General features: G+C 33.4%; 3 protein-coding genes across 6 annotated transcripts; 1 reads left to right on the top strand and 2 right to left on the bottom strand.

The window, feature by feature from the left end:
• Positions 1–1,438: 1,438 nt before the first annotated feature.
• Positions 1,439–2,368, top strand: LOC130733090 (uncharacterized). Its single transcript, XM_057585162.1, has one exon. It carries the CDS (start codon positions 1,596–1,598, stop codon positions 2,157–2,159), a length of 564 nt encoding a protein of 187 aa, XP_057441145.1. The 5' UTR covers positions 1,439–1,595; the 3' UTR covers positions 2,160–2,368.
• A 4,475-nt stretch (positions 2,369–6,843) lies between these two features.
• Positions 6,844–9,378, bottom strand: LOC130733088 (ribonuclease 3-like protein 2). The gene is made up of 3 exons (XM_057585161.1): positions 8,832–9,378; positions 7,685–8,061; positions 6,844–7,149 (listed from the first exon to the last, which is right to left on the bottom strand). Exons 1-3 carry the CDS (start codon positions 9,294–9,296, stop codon positions 6,972–6,974), a joined length of 1,020 nt encoding a protein of 339 aa, XP_057441144.1. The 5' UTR covers positions 9,297–9,378; the 3' UTR covers positions 6,844–6,971.
• A 4,085-nt stretch (positions 9,379–13,463) lies between these two features.
• On the bottom strand, positions 13,464–18,646 carry LOC130731518 (uncharacterized). 4 transcript variants are annotated; one of them, XM_057583823.1, is made up of 9 exons: positions 18,163–18,646; positions 17,682–17,759; positions 17,235–17,324; positions 16,973–17,015; positions 16,078–16,184; positions 15,498–15,596; positions 14,817–15,007; positions 14,654–14,723; positions 13,464–13,811 (listed from the first exon to the last, which is right to left on the bottom strand). In XM_057583823.1, exons 1-9 carry the CDS (start codon positions 18,334–18,336, stop codon positions 13,704–13,706), a joined length of 960 nt encoding a protein of 319 aa, XP_057439806.1. In that variant the 5' UTR covers positions 18,337–18,646; the 3' UTR covers positions 13,464–13,703. The 4 variants fall into 4 exon arrangements, with proteins under 4 accessions (XP_057439806.1, XP_057439807.1, XP_057439808.1 ...); XM_057583824.1 differs by having other exon boundaries at positions 15,498–15,593; XM_057583825.1 differs by having other exon boundaries at positions 18,178–18,646.
• Between the last annotated feature and the right edge of the window lie 972 nt (positions 18,647–19,618).

Genomic DNA, 19,618 nt, shown 5'->3' with positions numbered 1-19,618 from the left:
AAGATGTTAAGCTATTTATATAAGCTCACTCAAACACATGTATAAGCGTAAATGTGATAAGATAAGTTCAAATAAACTCTTCCAAACGGTTCTAAGCGCTTATAACAATAAGCGTTTTTTCATAAGCTAATTTGAGAAATTTATTAAACTAATATGCATAAGCTCTTATTATAAACTAATATTAACAAGAATAAGACAATCAAACAAAGTCCAATAATACACATTCAAATTACCCAAGCGTAACCAAATCAAATCAATGCCCCCAAAACAAGACAATCAAACAAAGTCCAATAATACACATTCAAATTAAATCCCCCTTGCATGTCACTTGCACTTATGATTCATCTTATCTAATCAAGGATTTCTAATATCCACTTATTCTCCTAATTAACAAGTTCAATTTCTTCAACTTGCAAATGCTATAATGTCATCTTGTTGTCCTGATTTTGTGCCTAAACTCTATATTGGTCCTACAGATACAATACTTAATATGAACACCTAAGCAAGGACGCAACAGAATAAACAGAAGCAAATGAAATTGTTTTAATTGTTTAAGCATCTGTCAAGTGATATTTATAACGTTTTGGATATTCTTCATAAAAATAAAGAAGTTGGTTTGCAAGTAGTAGTAAGTTTGCTTTAGATTTCCATCCCAATTGGATTAAATATTATGATATCTTTGTCATCATTTGGTAGATAAGTGATTTCAGTCATCACAGACAAAATATCAGAGGTTTGTGCTACGTTATCCACAGAACTACACCACGGTTTAACAAATACAGAAATACTGCGCTCCCATAAACAACTACACTCATACAGAAATATTATCTATCATGAATGCATGAAAAGAGACGGGGTCAAAAGTAATAGGGTTTTGATATATTCACGCCATAGTTTATCTTTCATTACATTTTCACCAATTTTCACTTCATATCTCTTTCTTCTTCTTTTTTATCACATCGCACATGATTTATTTCTTTTCTCCTCTTATATCTTACTTACTAGGTGTGGGTGAGATTTTGGTGACAACCCATCTTTATCCAAAGTAATACACCATTATCATGATTTTTAAACATTCAAGTAACATTTTCACCTTCAATAATAGTATCAACCACAATCATACATTTAAGTACCATAGTCGCAAAAGTGAGTGTACGAGAGTGATCGCTACTATTATATGATTTATTTATCTTTTTCATTTCACCTTTTATACACTTCATTTTTTTCTATATTTTTTTTCGACATAACATTATATATTACCTTCACAATAATTTCTCTCTATTCTTTTTCTCTTTCAATCTTGTTGTTATTAGTGTCTACCAAATGTTTTCCATTTTCTTATGCACATATGCAATTCATGCTGATGCAAATGACAGCTTCCACTATTTGTCTCTCTGACTCTCTCCTTGCTCCCTTTCTTTCTCTCTGTCACCCCAACTCTATGTCCTCTATATATATGTCTAGAACCTCACACTCATTAGTCATTCCTATACTTATTCCAATTACTTTATGCTCTATCACTGATTCTTCTTGATCTTCTTGATCATTTATCTTATTCTCTTCCATTGCCACTTCTCCTTTCACTCATCTAAGCCATGAATAACAAAGTTGATAAATCTCAAGTTCTAGTGCTCTTTGTCCTAGCTCTTCTCCTTGTTATCACACCCTTCTTACCTTCCTCTCTGAAACCTACCTACCTTTACTTCATCTTGAACATCCTCATCATTTCACTTGGAGCTGAAGCTGGCCTTCTTTCAGCTTTTTCTAAGCCCTTTGAAGACAGAAAGCAACATGTTTCCCCTGTTTTCCCTGTTTCCCAGAAGCCAGACATGCCCTCAGAAATCATCCCTGAGGAAAGTGGAAGTGCTGCCTCAGAACATGGTGAAAAGAAGCCTAAAAATGTTGAAAATTTTTCATCCGAGAAGATTCTTCGTGTCATTAAAGTATATAAGATGAAAAAGTGTGCTTCAATGCCAAGCCTTTTTTTCATAGGAGGTGGAGAGGCTGACACAGAAGTCATGGATGAGGAGCCTGAAGCAGAAGATGAGGTTGGAGGAGTTAATGCGCAAGAGCTGTTTGCAAAAGCTGAGGCCTTCATTGGGAACTTCTACAAGCAGCTAAAGATGCAGAGAGAGGAGCACATGATCTATCAGAATTAGAAAGACTATTAGGACTGCATTAGCTTTTTCTCTAGAATAAAATCATAGATTAGGATCTACTTAAACCATATTTTGTTTATTCTTCCATCAGGTTTGTACAGATTTTAATTTGGAGTCAGAGGTGAGGTCTGTTTGCCAATTCAGCCCATGTTTGGAAATCTTTCTGAATTTGAATTCAAGATAAACTGAAGGGAGAAGTTTTACGCATAGCTTTTGAGTGTACGAATTGATTCTGAGAAAATATTGGTCCATCCAAACATGCTTGTAGTTTTGCATTATCACCAGATTAGTTTCCTATTAAAAAGAATTTTACTCAGTTATAATATAATGCGGGTGCTTGTGGTATTATATGTTTCTTTTATCTATCGGTACCATAAGTATCTTCTACATAACTTAATCATATTCTTGTGGGTATGATCAGTATATATGCCATATCTTTTAGTAATATCTTTTATATTTTATAAAGGTTGATCATAGTTTGTGCTAAGTAAATTATATATGTATGCACTCAAGCATCTCACTAACCAAATTTATGTATAATTAATCAAACTTGAGTCAAACGTTAGCCTTTATCTAAGTGATTAGTAAAAAGTTTAAGTGGTCATAAATAGCTGGTTTGATGAAAAATAAAAGAGGGTAGATCTGATACTATAAAGCTTATGTTATGCGCAAGGTGCAAGAAGGACCAAACCCACTTTATAGATTTAATCTAGATAGTTTTACCTTACTTTTTTTACAAAAGACTGGTTTTACAGTTCGAACATTTATCTACAAAGTCACATAACATCCTATGGCCCTCTGGCTGGTTTCAATAGTTGTTGCAAAATCATTTTCAATAAACACTTACTAGTTGAATCAATTACTTACTACTAGCATGTTGTAATATACTAGTCTTCTTAATTAGACAAAACCTGGTCCAAGATATGAGCAACATTGATGCCACCAATTGCAGCTCAAAGCCATCAATTAAAAATACATTTTATTAATTCTTTTGGGTCTTACTTGAGTTGCTTTCCTATTTTTCGTCATATGACGATTGATGAGATGACCGACTTGTTGGATATAACATTAGAAAAAGTATGTTGGAATATATTTTATGACAATTGGATGAATTTTATCCAAAATTACTCAGAAGAATTCTGAAAGTGTCACTTCATACCCAAAACAATAAGTGCAGGTAATGTTTGATAGTGCCAGCTTCATACAAAGAAAAGAAAGATGACAAGTGTTTTAATTTGACTAATATCACACCTTATTTTGATTACAAAACTGTAAAATATCTATCATATACTAATCAACTCTACATCAAAATATCCTACGTACTACTGCGGATAAATATTCAATTGAAATGGTATATATTTAATTTTCTTTTGAGTAGAGTCTCAAGTTTGAGTTTTATTAATAAAAAAAGACTTTTATACTAAAAGTTAATTTCATTATGATTTAAATGTTCTCGACCCAAATATATATAGTTATCTTTTGTGAAGAATATTTGTGATCAAGCCAACAAAATGGTACTCATGCTGCAAATATAGTGTGTCTGAATTTGTGGTTAATCACAGTAATCTTATAAAAGCTACACTTTTAAGTTTTAACTTCTTTGATTAAGAGACTCAAGTAAACATTCAACAAGTGGTGCAATAAAAGTTAATACAGTTCACACTTCATAGCTTTTCACTATAATTGACCTATGATGGGCTACCATGTTCTTATTTGCTGAATTAGAGAAACATTCTTATTTGCTTTATTTTGGCTGCCATGGCCATTTGCATTTGCTAATGCATTCAATGAATATGTCTGCTTGCTGTCTCCCACTGTCGTATTAAAACTTCCAAATCATTTTTCTGAACATTGAAAACAACATTTTGTTAATAAACCAGTGTATATAGAGTATAGACCCCTGATTAGTTCACATTATGAGAATCCACTATCTACAGAGAGAAAAACATTTTTTTTTCATATTAAATTGTTTAATTTTAGATGTTGCATAATATTTTGTTACAACTTCCTAATATATCAATCAAATGAATCCATGTCTCCTTAAAATTGATACCTTTGATGTGGCCTTCTAGATGAGAATATATACAAAACATGGCATCATAGTATAGCACTGAATTCTTTGCTATATTGGCATTGGAGTTTGTGTTAAAGTTGTGTGTAAAAAAATAGCAAGTTTTGAGTAAACTTGCCTTCAAGAGCACATCTTTTCAATCTTGGGATACTAATAATTTGCTTCAAATTTTAACTGGTGTAGGAAAAAGAAGGAAATCAAGTGCCAACATGAAGTTACAGACATCTCACTTCAATAATGGAGTAACTATAAGTAGCAGAAAATGTAGACATATATAGCATATCAATACCCAGCTTCAAAAGTTGACAAGGACAGGACTCAGTGGAGAGGGATGTGTTATAGATCAATATTTTTTTTTTTGGAAATTTAACTCTTTTAACCCCTGTTTTAATCAGTCCTTCACTTTTTATTTTTTGACAAAAACCAAATCAGGGCGGTGACAAGTGACAACCAAAACCTTACTAGTTGATAAGTTCCTTTTCTCTAGCCCCCTTTTTTTTCCAGACGATTTTAAGTTGAAATCTTTCACAAAAAAAATGCAAAATTTTGTCTCTTTCTCTTCATATGTTATATGTCCACATGATCACTTAGCTCATTACCATTTTGGTTGGTTAAAATGTTCACACATCAAGTAACTGTCAAGCGGCTCGGTCAGGACGATAAAATGCAAGACTTCCACTTAATTTTCTAACCAATTAGCTTAATGTAAGACTAAGTTGTAAAGATTATAGTTACGAACAAAGACTGACACCTCAATGTCACTTATATGACTGACTGACAAACAGTAAACCGCATCTACCCTTGATCACTTTGAAGTGACTTGAACATTGGAGTGTCTCAGGGCCGTGTACAGAGATTTTAGAGCCTAAGGCGAAAATGTTAAAGTCATTTTATTTTGACAAGAATCTAAAAGAGACCTAACATATTATATAAATTATCAATTTTTTTATATTAATCTTCCCGTTTTTTAAGGTGCGAAATCATTTATCAAGACTTTTATACTGTAAAATAAAAAAAATTATGAACAATAGAACATAAAACACAATGAATAAATTAATGAGAGATTTTGCAACACTTTAATGTCAAATATCTTCTTTGATAATTTACTTCAACGTACATAGAAAATGAAAAAAATTATTTTTTTTCTAGAGAAGAAACAGAAAGTGAAGAGCAAACATATACAATACTATATATATATAAGTTATTAAAAACTATTATGAGTAACACAATTTAATTTGTTGAGTTTAGCACTTCTAAGTTCTTACATTGCATTGCTCATGTGGCAATTCATGTTATCTATTTTTTCATTATTTCATTACCATCTCAAGTCTCAGTGATATATCATGTCTACATACTAAATATATTTGGAGGCCTATATATTCTTGGGGGCCTTAGGCAATTGCCTATTTTAACTAAGGCCTTACACGGCCATGGAGTGTCTATATTTCCGTCATCATGGATACTCACTGCACCAACATGCTCTCAACCATACAATCTTGCACCACCGCATTTGATGAGAGTAACATCTTGCTCATATTCTAGAATAACAATCTCAGTAGAATGAAAGAAATGTGCTATTTTGGTATTTGTTGTGGGTTCAAAGGTGATATGATTTTGTGTTTTATGTTTTATCTTTCTAATTAGTACATTTAAATCAATCTATTTGTATGCGGCTGATTTATTAGCGCGGCAAGCATGTAGGGAGTTTTCTTCGCATCGGGTTTGGAAACTTCTTCCTTCTCATGTTATTGAAGCCTTGTGCCTTGATATGCTTCCTTAATTTTGTTTGTTTTTAGTCTTCCTCCTCCTATAAAAAAATAAAATCCCCTATAATCCAAAAAGGGACTGCATTTAGATTTGTTTAACTATGTTATTTATTTTTTAGTAGTATAATCAAATAATTTAATGGTTGAGATTGTGTACACTTTTCTAAGTACAGTAGAAGATCTCAATCTGAGATATGATGGATTGGGTCATCAATCAAACTGTATTAGAAATCCCATTTCTGTTTTGATATGTAGAGGGGTCCTTATATGCAGGGTCAGATGCTACTTGTAAAGATCCTTATCTTCACTCACTTTTAGTGGTTTATTCCCATCCCACCAATGTTCTGTAATAGTACTATTTATTTACCTAAATTATTTATTTATTTTGAAGTTAGTTTTTTCTTTTTACCTTATCGTTTTTTTCAAATTTTAAGTGTGGACTTTGGAATACTAGTGCCAACCCTTTTTACAGGATACTCATCCATTATTTTAGGAGTTATAGGAGTTAAAAGACTTGGTTTCCAGAATATTAATTGATATTCAGGATTTGACCCTTTCATTTTTTTTTTGAAACATTGGCCCTTTAATTTGTCCCCTAAACATGAGTGACTTAAAAGGACAGTTATGAGATTTACCAGGTTTTTAACGTCAAATGAACAAGTCCCTTGACCAGTTCTGAGTTTAGCCAGTCGAACAGCCAGGCGCGTTTAATTTTACTTAACATGGCACATCATACGGCTACCTAATATGTAATCCAATATAATCAAGTAATTATGTACTTATCACCAACCTGTTAGAAATTTCAATACAATTTGGGGTGAATTTTCATATGAAGTAGCAAAACAGATACTCAACAACCATTTCCTGTCAAGTTTGTATTGTCAAGAACATGAATTCCTCTTTACAAAAGACAAAATTCTTGTCTTAAAACAATGACAGGAAAACAGAAGACACAGACTATTTACAACACAGTTCTTATATGAAGTTACGTTCTTGTAATGCCCTAATCATGAAGGAAGCCGCAGAGTTCTCTGCATCTTTCAACCGAGATTTTTCCTCCCCAAACATTTGGAGTGGACCATGTGGGGTGGTTGGTATCTGAACCGAGCAGAGATATATCTTTTCATGAGGAGGGCCTTCATCTTTCCTAATGCTGTGAAAACATTGTTAGAGGAGTAAGAAGCTGGTTTACACAGATCAAAAGCATCACATATAAAACTGAACTGAAAGAACAAATTGAAATTAAAAAGCACCAGGAATTCAGGGCATGCATTTGGATTTACAATAGCAAAGATATCAAGTAGTTGGTTCTTTCTCTTGAATGGTGGAGGACATTGGAAATAATTTCTCTAGGCTATGCATTTACAATTGCATGCACTTCCTCATTCTGATTAGATATCATTGGGATTCAGGGGGAGGGTACCTAATTGAGAAACTGAAAATAGTTCTTTACTACAAGGACTAATATAAAAGTTGGTAAAATGTTGGGGACTAAAATAACACCGGGAGTGAAAATAACAAAAATTACTTTCATCATCATCATTTTTGTTTCATCCACACACCATAGTACTTTCATACTTGGGCTACTAGAGGGAATCAGAAGACCAGAAGATGCATTTTATATAAAGAAATCAGGACTCTAAATGAGTGTTATTCTTTCATATGTCATTGCAAATGATAGTGGTTACCTGTATACTGGTTTGGACCACTTTTTCATCACACATAGCTCATGTAACCTGTGTTTGGCGACATCAATCTCAAAGGTGCCGTCAATGCTCGCACAAAAGTCAAATGTCATTGTACTGGAAGGCACTAAATGTGCTAGTTTATGCAAGGCAACCTTGGCAGCATCAAGCTTTGCAATGTCCTTCTGATCAGAGGAAGCAGAGGCAACAATTTGCCCATCAACAAAGACACCGGCAATGCTTTTGTCACTGTCCCTCCAGTATTTGATGTCAACCTGCTTCCCATTCTTCTGGCAGATCTCAAAGAGCATTGTCACCGGTTGAGGGTTATGTTCCAGATCATCCAATGTCACTATCGGCTCCAAAAGACCTCTAATTATCTGCAAAGAACAATCAGAATTCACAATAAATTCTCCTCAGCCTCAAGGACACAGCACCAAATCACAAAGATTTTGAATAAAAGCAACTAATAGTTCCTCAATCAATTCTCCTCACACCAAGAAGCTACTCATAGAAGTTTATCTCCATAATTGGCTTTAGCTTTATCATAAATTGTAAATAATTTCCAAACATGCACTAAACGATTTCAGGTGTGTTTGCGTAACAATTGGTATAAAAGTAAAGTCACTTTTAAAACATGCACGCAAACACCGCAGGCAATCGCAAAGCTTATTTCTCAAGCGATTATAATAATATGAGATTCTACTTCTACTTTTCAAATATGCACTTAACATGTTAGTAGGAAAACCTCTGCCATTTTTGGTTCTACGGTGAAATTCTCTAGAATAAATCACTTCTAATTAGAAGCTATAAGTCTTGTGTCATGGATTATCTGCAAATCATCAAACAAATCATGCTAGGAATCCTGTGATTTCACTGAACACTACTCACAATAGCTTCTAACTTTACGCGATCCTTGTAATTCCTGTTCTCAATTTCCAATGCAACTCAAACCAATCTAGAAAATAATCTAAATTACCTAAAAGAAACTCAATTATATGATAAGATAATCTATTTTCATATTCTAACACAACACCCCAGATGGAAATTTCAAACATTTGAATCAGAAAATCTTAAGATCAATGAAAATGCAATAACTATCATATAATGAATTAACAACAGAGATTTCTTAGAGAAAACGAAGACGCACCACCCATAAATTCTGGAGATCAAAACCAAGATCAATGTAAACAGCAGCAGCCACAGACTCAACAATGTCAGCAAGAACCTTAGGAGCCTTCACGATTCCACCATAGCAGACAGTGCGGTCCTCACCAGCAATAGCAACGACGAACTCCCGAACCTTATCGACAAGCGGAACGCTGTTGTGGCGGACATGGCGGTAAATTCCGCTGCGAATGGCGACGCGGGCGAGCTTCTCGGTGCTGACATTGGCGGCGCGGAGGAGAGAGAGCTGGCCGGGGTCAAGAGAAGGGTTAGCGAGATAGAGGTAGTTGCTGATGGCGAGGCCGAGAATGGGGTCGCCGATGAACTCGAGGCGCTCGTAGGAGGTGGCGCCGGTGAAGGAGGAGTGGGTGAGGGCTTCTTCTAGAAGCTTCTTGTTCTTGAAACTGTAACGGAGTATGTTTTCCACCGCTACCACCGCCGCTTCCATGGCCGGAAAAGTTTGAACCGCCGCTCTCACTTTTTATTCTCCGGCGACCGGTGTTGTGTGTCAGAGTGTATATATAACTTTCGAGAGGCTTGTGCTTGTCACGCATATGATGACACCTTCTTATTTATATGTTACTTTTTTTAACATGTTTTATTTTTTTTGAAAGTTACATGTATTATTAAAATTATATTATATATATATTATACAATATTATATTATATTATATTATATTATATTATACATTTTTATATATTATAATAATAATAATAATAATAATATAATATAATATTTTAAGATATTATCACATAAAGTTTTCTTCCTACTCATGTTTATATACCCAAAAAAAAAACTGAGAAGATTGCTTTGGCTACGGTTAGACTAAGGTAGCGTTTGGTGACGGAACGAAATATGACAGAACAGAACGGAACGGGACAGAACAGGATGGAACAGGACAATAATGTTCTGTATGTTGTGTTTGGTAACTCCAAGTCAATAGAACAGAACAATGATTTTAATTACATATATAACCCTGCAAGTGTAATAAAACAAATTGAACTCAATTGAACATTTTGCATAGAAACCGTTTGTTATTGCTTACTTCATGAAATAATCACTTATAATTCTTTAAAATAATCACTTATATATTGTTTAAGTTGTTTCAGTATGCTATTGAAAAAAGTAGAAACCTAATTATCTATTTAAGCTATTTTAAGTGTGTTTGTTTAGATTAAAAATATTGATTTTTAACTATAATTTTATTTTTAAGAGATTTTGAGAAAAGCATAAGTTGATTCGTGTTTGACTACTCTAATTAAAATTACATTTTTTATCTCATCTTATCTATCATCATAGATTTTCATTATAAGCTAAAGTAACTGTTTCAAATAATCTGTTTTCAGCTTTAGCTGAAACAAACACAAAAAGTGATTTTTTGATTAAAAAGTATTTTTTTTCCAAAATAAGTTGAATCAAACGCACTCTAATTGACTCGTTTATCATTGCTTACAAAAACTGATTTTACTTTTGGAAAATAATTGATTTTATTTTAATTAAGTTGATTCGTGTTTGACTACTCTAATTAAAATCACTTTTTTATCTCCTCTCATCTATCATCATAGATTTTCATGATAAGCTAAAATAACTGTTTCTAATAATTTGTTTTCAGCTTCACCTGAAACAAACACAAAAAGTGATATTTTGATTAAAAATGTGATTTTTTGATTTTAAAAGTGATTTTTTGATTAAAAAGTGATTTTTCAAAATAAGTTGAATCAAACGCACTCTAATTGACTCGTTTATCATTGCTTATAAAAAGTGATTTTACTTTTGAAAAAATAATTGATTTTATTTCAAGTGATTTTTTTGAAAAAGTAGATTTTCATATAACTTTGTCTACAAATATAATAAGTGCTTTCAATTTTAGAAGTGATTTTAAACTGTTTAGATATATAAAATTTCAAATATAAATTAGGGGTAGTTTTGAACTTGCAAAAATTTTAAGAAAGTGTTCCGTTATGTTCCCTTCCGTTCCACCCTTTTCCAGGGAACCAAAGTGTCCCGTTCCTGGAGCCTTTTGTCTCGTTCCGTTCCATCTTAAAAACATGGCAAACACAGAACGGAACTCATGTGTCCTGTTACGTTCCCTTCCCACATGTCTATCAAACGCTACCTAATATAATATTATTAGATATTATATGATAATACATTTAAGAATTTTTTTATGAAAAGTGAATATTTTGTTATATTTCGATTATAAGTAAGTTAGACCCTATAACTAATAATTAATAAGGTATTGGTCTAATGGTAAACAAGTTAGGTCACGTAAGAATGAGAGGATAAGTTTGAATTATGAAAAAGACATGCAACCGTATTCTTAACATATGGCGATAACCTTCTATGACAATAAAAATAAAACTAGACTCCGTAATGATAAGAACATAAGTTTGAATTTCGGGAAAAACATTTATCAAGAAGAGCATACAATTTTCCAAACGTGCATCGGTCAAAAGAAAAAAAAACAGGTTATAATGTAACACAAATATATATGGTATAAACATCTGGTACCCGTTCACACTTTATATATATTTATATAATAATTAATGAGGAGGTCTTCATTTACTCCGGGAGTAACTCTTCAAACTTACTCCGCATCCTAGCCCTTTATTTTAGTAAAACTCAACGGTTGTGATTAACATATAATTCATCATCAAGTGACCTGTTGTTCCCCATATCTTGCAATTGCTCGCCGTTTTGTTTCTCCAAATTGTCACCTTTATTCACACAGTGATGACAAAGAAAGTTTTCTTAGTTTCGCTTAGATTCAATCTCCCGTGAGAAAACCCTCCATTTACTATCCAATTTGATAATTCCACAAATGAGATTTTGACGGGTTCGATTTTCTACTCATCATTGTTTTTGTAAAATTGTGTTCTTTTAATCCTTTGCTTCTCCTACGAAGCTTCATCAGCAAATAATTTTTTAACCTGTCTCATTCTTCTTTTTAAGCGATATGTAGAATTGATTGTGAGATCATTTTAATTCTATAGCCCAGGCCCCAGATCCTTTTACCTTCCATGTGAGATGTTTTTGACATACAAAATTATGGAAAAACACACATGTGCAGCATAATTGCAAGGAGTGATACATATGATAGACATAGATAATATAGTAATTGGACGGAGTGGATGGCAACTTGAAGAGATCTATGTAGCATAAAGCCTTTTGTGATCTAATTAGGGTGATGAATTCCAGAATAGGAATAAAATGAAAATCACGTGAGGCTTAATTAGATCTTAATCACAACCGTTAAATTTTACTGAAATGAAGGGCTAGGATGAGGAGTAGATTTGAAAAGTTACTCCTGGAGTAAATTGAGACCTCTTAATTAATATATAAAAACAATATAAATAGTATAACTTTAAAAACCTATTTTATTTATTACATGAACTTTGCACGGGTAAATGACTTGTTAAAGGTTGAAATTTTGGAGCAACTATAAGAATCAGTTTGGATTGTAATTTCAGATTTTATTAAGTATGTTATTATGAGAGTAAAAATCACTTTTTTGTTATTGTATGTCGTTTGCTCTAAAATGTAAATGTAATTAAGTGCTTTATAGGTGTGCAAACTTAATTATTGAAAAAGAGGAATGTGAAAAATTGAAACGGACTCTAAAGAGAATCCTTGTTTCCTAATTTTTACTGATGTTATTTGTTTATTACGTGCATGTGGCACCAATGCGAGAATTGGATTGTGACATTTAGCTTCAAAAATGCCAATGAATCATTAACCAAAAAAACAAAACATGTGGTTAAAAGTGTTGTTAGATCCCAAGATCAAAAGTACAATTTATATGAGAAAATCTTTGATATTTATCACAGTCGAATAAAATTGTCTCAATAGATAATACCTGTAATTTGGGAAAAAAAAACACATCCAATTTTCGGATAAAAAATAAAGATACCATTGTAGTTGCTCAGAAAATAATATAGTTAAGTCTTTGGATTTAGTTATAACATTTTGTCTGAACCAAAAACAATGATATAACATTTTGTTAAGCTAGTTCATTGGCTGACAGGTTAGGACTTAGGACCACTATATCATGAAGATTTGATTACTAGCAGGACCACACGATCGTTGATTCTTGTAGCATAGCCAGGTTCTTATGCAACCATCATCATAGAGTAATGGGATGGTCAGAGAATAATCAAAGAATTTATCGGTTGTCCTGTCTTTCCTTTTGATAAAACGGTAATATAAAATTGATAACTCTATATACTTAACGTTTCATTTGTAATCTTGATGCATTATATTTCTCTTAACATGGTTACGCCACCTAATACTCATGTGTTTGGTTACACGGAAACATTCTAAATTGACAAGAGAGCCATTTTGGAAATTGATTCAGCTCCCAAAATCAATTCCGCTAAAAGCTATAGAGAATAGAGCTAAATATGATCAATTCTATAACTGAATATCATAAACTAACGTAAAAAACCAATTTTTCATAGATGTATTTAAACGTAAATCACATCATTTTAACTCATGTTTACTATACGCAATTTTACTAAAATTAATCCTATCTAGAATCAATTATGTTAACGCAGATCCAAACCCACTTCGTAGAGTCTAAAAAGAACAGCCAAAGGGAGGAGTAAAAAAAACGCCAATTTAATATCTCACTTTCCAACTTGAAAATTCATTTAGGGATTAAATGAACCACCTAATTAAGTAGGTCAAAAGTACCAGCTCGATCGAGCAACTTTTTTAACTCGATATTTAATCTATAATCTATAATCTATAATCGCAACTAATACTCAATTTTTGGTGTAAAACAACTGGTCTAGCCTCAATTTGGTGCATCAACTAATTTATCTCGGACCTAGCAACTAACCAAGATCTATATTCTCAGGGTGCCATCATATGATTGAACCCACCTCCAGCTTGTTGTGAAGGAAGCTGATTAACTTTGTGAAGCAAATGATGTAGCCCCAACATGAGTGATTGGTCTTGATCCTGAATGCAACATTAAGGCAAAGGTCAGATAACGTAAACTAAAAACATGAATAAATTTTGATATTAAAATATTCGAGTACCACAACTTTGAAGTAATTATCTATTTTCAACTTAATATATAAATATTAAAATAGAATTAGTTTAAAAATAAGAAAGGGATTAAAATTGAATTGAAAATTGAATAAGGAATATAATAATCTATATATTAAAAGAATATTAGCTTAAAAACAACATATGAATTAAAATTTAAATTGACAAAAAAAATAAGGAATAGAAATTGAATGAAAAAAATAGAAAGATTAAGGACAATTATGCAATATTAAATTGTTGTAGCAAATTATATTAAGCTACTAAAATTTAAGTTACATCATTTAAGGAACTTTGAATTATAAAATAAATATTAAAAATTAAAATACTACTTAAGTTTTGATAATTTAAATGTATGAAAAGTTCACACTGTTAGATGGGGGAGAGATAAGGTTAAAATTATTTGACATAGAGAGCAAGTGAATGAATGTCTCACTAGCCAAATCCCAAAGATCTCAAATTTATAATATAAAGGTTAAATAAATTTTGAGTAAATCATCATTTTAATTCTTCAAAGATGAGATAACGATTAATTTAATCCCTGAAAAATCAAAAAGAAATTTAATTTTAATCTCGGGGAGGACTGAATTAAATGTATTTTATCTTTCAGGGGACTAGAGTGACCAACCTTCTCTCTTTCAAAGATAAAAATGGCTATTTAGTTTTTCATCCCTTGGACAACAGGTCCTAACACTATCATGTCTCAAAATATTAAGGTTTATCTTATGATGTATGGCAAACATGTGAGTACTTACTTGAAGCCAACTATTGAAAGTGCCATCTCTGAAGATTTCAGGAAAATATCTGCGTAATGCTTCGCCACCACTGTTTTAATACGAGGGGAGTTTTATTAGAAGATGGAAGGGAAAGGGCATGGTTGGAGCACTTACGATACTGGAGTTAATATTATTAACCAACCTCCAATTTTCTGACAGAAGAAGATAACATCGGATAACATGCTTAAAAAGACGAGGTGAAGGTTGCTCTGCAAGAAATGCCACCACTTCCCCCAAAACTTGACTAATTGCACAAAAGCGGTCTGTCCTAGTAAAAATATATCCCTTACCAACATCATGCGACAGAACTCTTTGAATTATAAATGTTGAAACCTGCAGGGAAATAGAACTTCAATAATTCCTTTTAGGTAAAACAGGATTAAGAGTTATTGGCAGGCAGGCAGCTAAAACAATTCAAGTGGCTCAGCCATTACAGAACATAAAAGTACACAAGTGCAACATTCATTAACAAGTAGCTTTTATATTTCTCACATTCACCACACAAATCCATCTCAAAGATTTAGTTTATGTATCAAGCACTGTAATAGAGTCCATGTAGTACAACTGCGGGTCTTAAGTTGCATTGTTGTGCCACTAAACACATCAACAAGAGTACAACAGTCTCCTGACTATAGCTAAAAGCTTATAATAAGACCAACAGCTTAAAAGATGGGATTAAAAAAGGTTCTTAGAAGAACAACTTTCTCAAGTTCACATAATATTCATGTTAGTCATATAAGCAAAATAAAGAATGATATAGCAACCAAGTTCAATTCACACAAACAAAATACTGTATTAAAACATTGGCCGGGGTAAACTCAACTGTTTTTGACAACTCAGTGCCAATTTCCATAGTGCGCAGGCAGAGTGGAATTATCTCTGTTGAAAGAAGGAAGCTTATAATATCCCCATCATCAACCTGCTGAATATCAAGAGGGAAATTAAAATGACTTAAATATAAATGATATACATGTGACTGGGTGGTAAAAAATTCAACAGTTACGAAAAGAACCAAGAACAAAAAATAGTAGGGGAACTTTTTTTCTTTGATAATAGAGATGAAGTCATTCATTTAAGTTGGATTAGTACATCCTGTTAAATTATACGAAAATTTCACAGGACTAAGTTTGAAACTTAATAATAATTATTAGAGGCAACTAAATATTTACCCAACTAGCTGCTTGTCATAAAATTTGAATTAATCAAATAATAAGTCACAAGTGCTTTTTGTTCGAGGCATAATATCTTAAGGTTGTGCTGTTATTGCCATATATAATTTTTTGTGGCAATATTTTTTTGCTTTTTAGTAAATAAAATTATCTTCTTTTCAGCATGACTTTCACCTTTTAAAATTAATCTTCAGTCAAGGTTATCAAACAACAGAATCAGCAAGGATGTAGTACCTTCACCAAGGCACCAATGACACCAAGACTGGTAAGCCTCAAATACTCAAAAGGCTTTGACTTGCTTGTTGATTTAAGGAAGGGATACAGATATAGAGGTAAGTGAGCTGCAGATGAGAAAAGTGTAAAGAGTGAACAGGCTAATATCTTTTTACATCAATGTTATCTTTGAAGGAGCATAAACAATTTCAAAGCAATCTCCTTAAATATAATATTACCAAAACAAATTCAACGCATAAGTCTGCTTACATATTCTTGTGGAAGTATAGATATTAGCAACAAAAAATACAAGTCACAAGGAAAAGGTATAATCACTAAGAAAGGGAATCAGGTGGAGTGAACAATGGGGGAAAGAAACTCATTTTCAAGCATGCAACACCAGAGTTGTATGATGAAGAGACAGTATGCAGGGTGTGCAAGTCGCATTTAAAATTTCTCCCCATGGCTAAAATTTCATGTATAGAAGCTAGTTACTGGACCAAAGATCTTCCAGGAAGGACATCTTATATTCATTTTTTCATATAGAAAAAATAAATTTTAGTTGAGAGTAAATAAAGAGGGAATATACAGCTGGGGAAGGAAAAACTTTCCTCCAAAACAAAAGCTCAGTGATCTTGCATGCTCCAAAACAAAGCAACAAACAAAAAAATAGTAATTTCAAATAATGCATTTTATAATACAGTGGAAAATCTGGGAAGATAGAATTGAATTGGCAAAGGGAGAGAACTGGGCCATCTGTTTTTGGTGGTGTATTTATCATCAAGAAAGATCAAATTGCAATTCCACATTGAGTTGATGATTGAGCTTATAACTTTGCATTTACCCCTAATGATACAGAGAACAGGAGACAGAAAGAGTAATTCCGAATTCAAATGAGTATGAAACTTGACATTACCATTGAGAAATAGCCTCCTTGTATCATGGTGAGCTGCCACACACTTCAGTAAAATCATGAGAAAAAGAAAAGTGTTAGCAAAATTGTTTTCAAATTTGTATCACATGAAGGAAAGGGAAAACAAGACCAATAAGAAAGTATTGCTAGACTCATTTCCAAGTCAATTGATTTTCAGTGTTAAGAAAAATATCTTTGGGGCATATCAAAATTGTCTGTGTCCTGAACACTAGATACAAAACGAACTTGAACAAACTCATCTCACCTGAAGTAGAGCAAGTGCATTGCATACTCGATTTGATTGTGTCGGAGAAAGATTTGGTGGCGAAAGAACAGGGTATACAGCAACTATTTCCTGGAAGAAAATAAAAATGCCAAATCCAGGTAAGTGCAGCTGTGCAGGGCAACCAGTACAACCTATTTACCAAGGCTTAATTTCTTAAAGCAATCAAGAAAAACCATTTAAAGAGCATGCTCAGAAAAGAGTCCTATTAAGTCAAACTAAAAACCATTTCTGGCATGACAAACTACATAGAGCAATTTTATATCTTAACAGTTTAAAACAACTTCTAGTTGAAATCCACCATTGAAATTTACTTATAACTCTCTCCGTCATCTTGTCACTTATAAAAAACGCTCGAAACGCATAAACAGGACCGAAAAGAGAGAAATTCATAAGCTCAAAAACATAACAAATCAAACACATACATACCTGCAAAAGCACAGCAATGGTACCAAAAGAATGCCAAATTAGCGGAGCGAGTTCGAGATCCTGAACTAACTCCCTCTTCTGAAATATGAGAAACTGATTAGCTAACCAAATTGTAATGCGAAAATGCCAAACCCAGACAATGCAAATGTAATCGTGATTCCACATAACTATGCTAAGGTAGAAGCAAAATTTTGACACGGCGATGATCGGCGAAGCAAAATTTTGACATGTCTAGTTAAGCATAATACATATGTGAAGTCACACATGTGTAATTTTCAATCTAACTAACAGTGATGATCATATATGAATACAGAAGCAATGCTTGAAAATTCAAATGCAAATGTAGACCAGAAATTGAATTGAAAACGAAAAGAAGAGAGTAAAACCCTAGTAAACGGAGGGATGTTGACTGAGTTGAAACGAAGTTCTCATTCTCATTCAAATTCTAACAAAACGGAAACGAAATTGAGAGGGGAAGTACCGAAGTGGTAACGACCTGAGCGAGTTCATGAAGAGCGCGTTCACGATTATCAGGGTTGCTGAGTTCGAGAATCAGTTTGAGAATAATGCGTTCCGCTGCTGCCGTCTTCTGATCCTTGACGACGACGGCGGCGCCGCCGCTACACACTGAGAGCGATTGGGGCAAATTCGCCATTGCGAAAGAAAGGGTTTGTTTGTGAAGTTCAGAATTCTGATTAGCTTGTTTGTTTTAATCTGTAATGTTTAATGCGTGATGATGATAGTGATAAATGCGTGAGGGTGAAAACGGTTCGTCACTTCGTCGTGTTATGGTGGTGTTGTATTTTCCGGTTTAGAAGGAGAACGCGGCACGTGCTTTGCATGCGAGTCAGTGAGTGAGTGAGTGAGTGAGAAACTACAGATAAGTGTGTCTGTGTTGCAAAGGGAGAGGAGATGGAAAGAAGATGAACAAGAGATATTGTTGTTGTTGCAGAGCCTACTACTGCTGCGTGTTTAGTAGTAGGGGTGAAGATAGACTCCGATATGCGCGTTGTTTAAATAGGTCTGACCTAGTTCAAAAATTTAAGACTCTTTATATATTATATTATATGGGCTTTTTTATAAGCGGAGTTGAGGACCAAGGCGGTGAGGTGAGGTGAGGCTCGACGCACAACCGGAGTTGGTGGAGGTTTGATGTGCTCGGTGATTCTGATTTATTATTTATTACGGGCTTTGTTTAGGTTAGAGACGATTCTTTTTGAAAGTCTGACGTAGTGGCCGATCTAAATATTTGTTTTGTGATGATGCATTTAAGTAGATCAACAAATGAGTCAAATTTATTCAACAAAATTATAAGTTAACAAGTTAAAACATGTTAAAATCATTCAACAAATATATTTGTGCTTATGGAGATTCAAGGTTTGCTTGCAAAGAGTTGGCGGGTGTAGTTATTTTGGTGTGGCGGGGAAGTTAATGTTGCGGCGGATTGGTTGGCTAAGCGTAGATCTTGTCTTTCCACAACTAGTCGATGGTCGAGATCCCTCCTTCAGAGCTTGAAGTCCTTCTCCTAAGGGACTCTTTATGTTGGCTAGTGTTTGTTTCGTTCAATTAATTTTCCGATGTATAAAAAAACAAATATATTTGTAAATGTGTCAACAAATTTATAGACCGAGTTAAAACATATTAAAATTATTAAATGGTCTAAATCAAAGTGCATAGATTATTGGATCAATTTCTAGAGAGGTTTATATGAGTAAATTGTTATATAATCTATCGTGTCTAAACACATAAGTGGGTCGATAAGTATGGATTGTCTGGATTTGGTTCGAGCGGTGAGGAAGGGTAGATATGATTTCTACCAATATGGTATTATGTTGATAGACATTCATCTTCTTCTTTCGCGGAATTGAGAAGTTAAGATTTGTCATGTCTCTTGCGAAGGTAATGCTCCGACGGATTATTTGGCGGGAATTGGTGAA

This window comes from Lotus japonicus, chromosome 1 (genome assembly GCF_012489685.1).
Source record: "Lotus japonicus ecotype B-129 chromosome 1, LjGifu_v1.2".
In the NCBI taxonomy this organism is placed as follows: domain Eukaryota; kingdom Viridiplantae; phylum Streptophyta; class Magnoliopsida; order Fabales; family Fabaceae; genus Lotus; species Lotus japonicus.
Note: the sequence above shows the minus strand (reverse complement) of the source record. Positions and strands in the feature narration are given on the sequence as shown.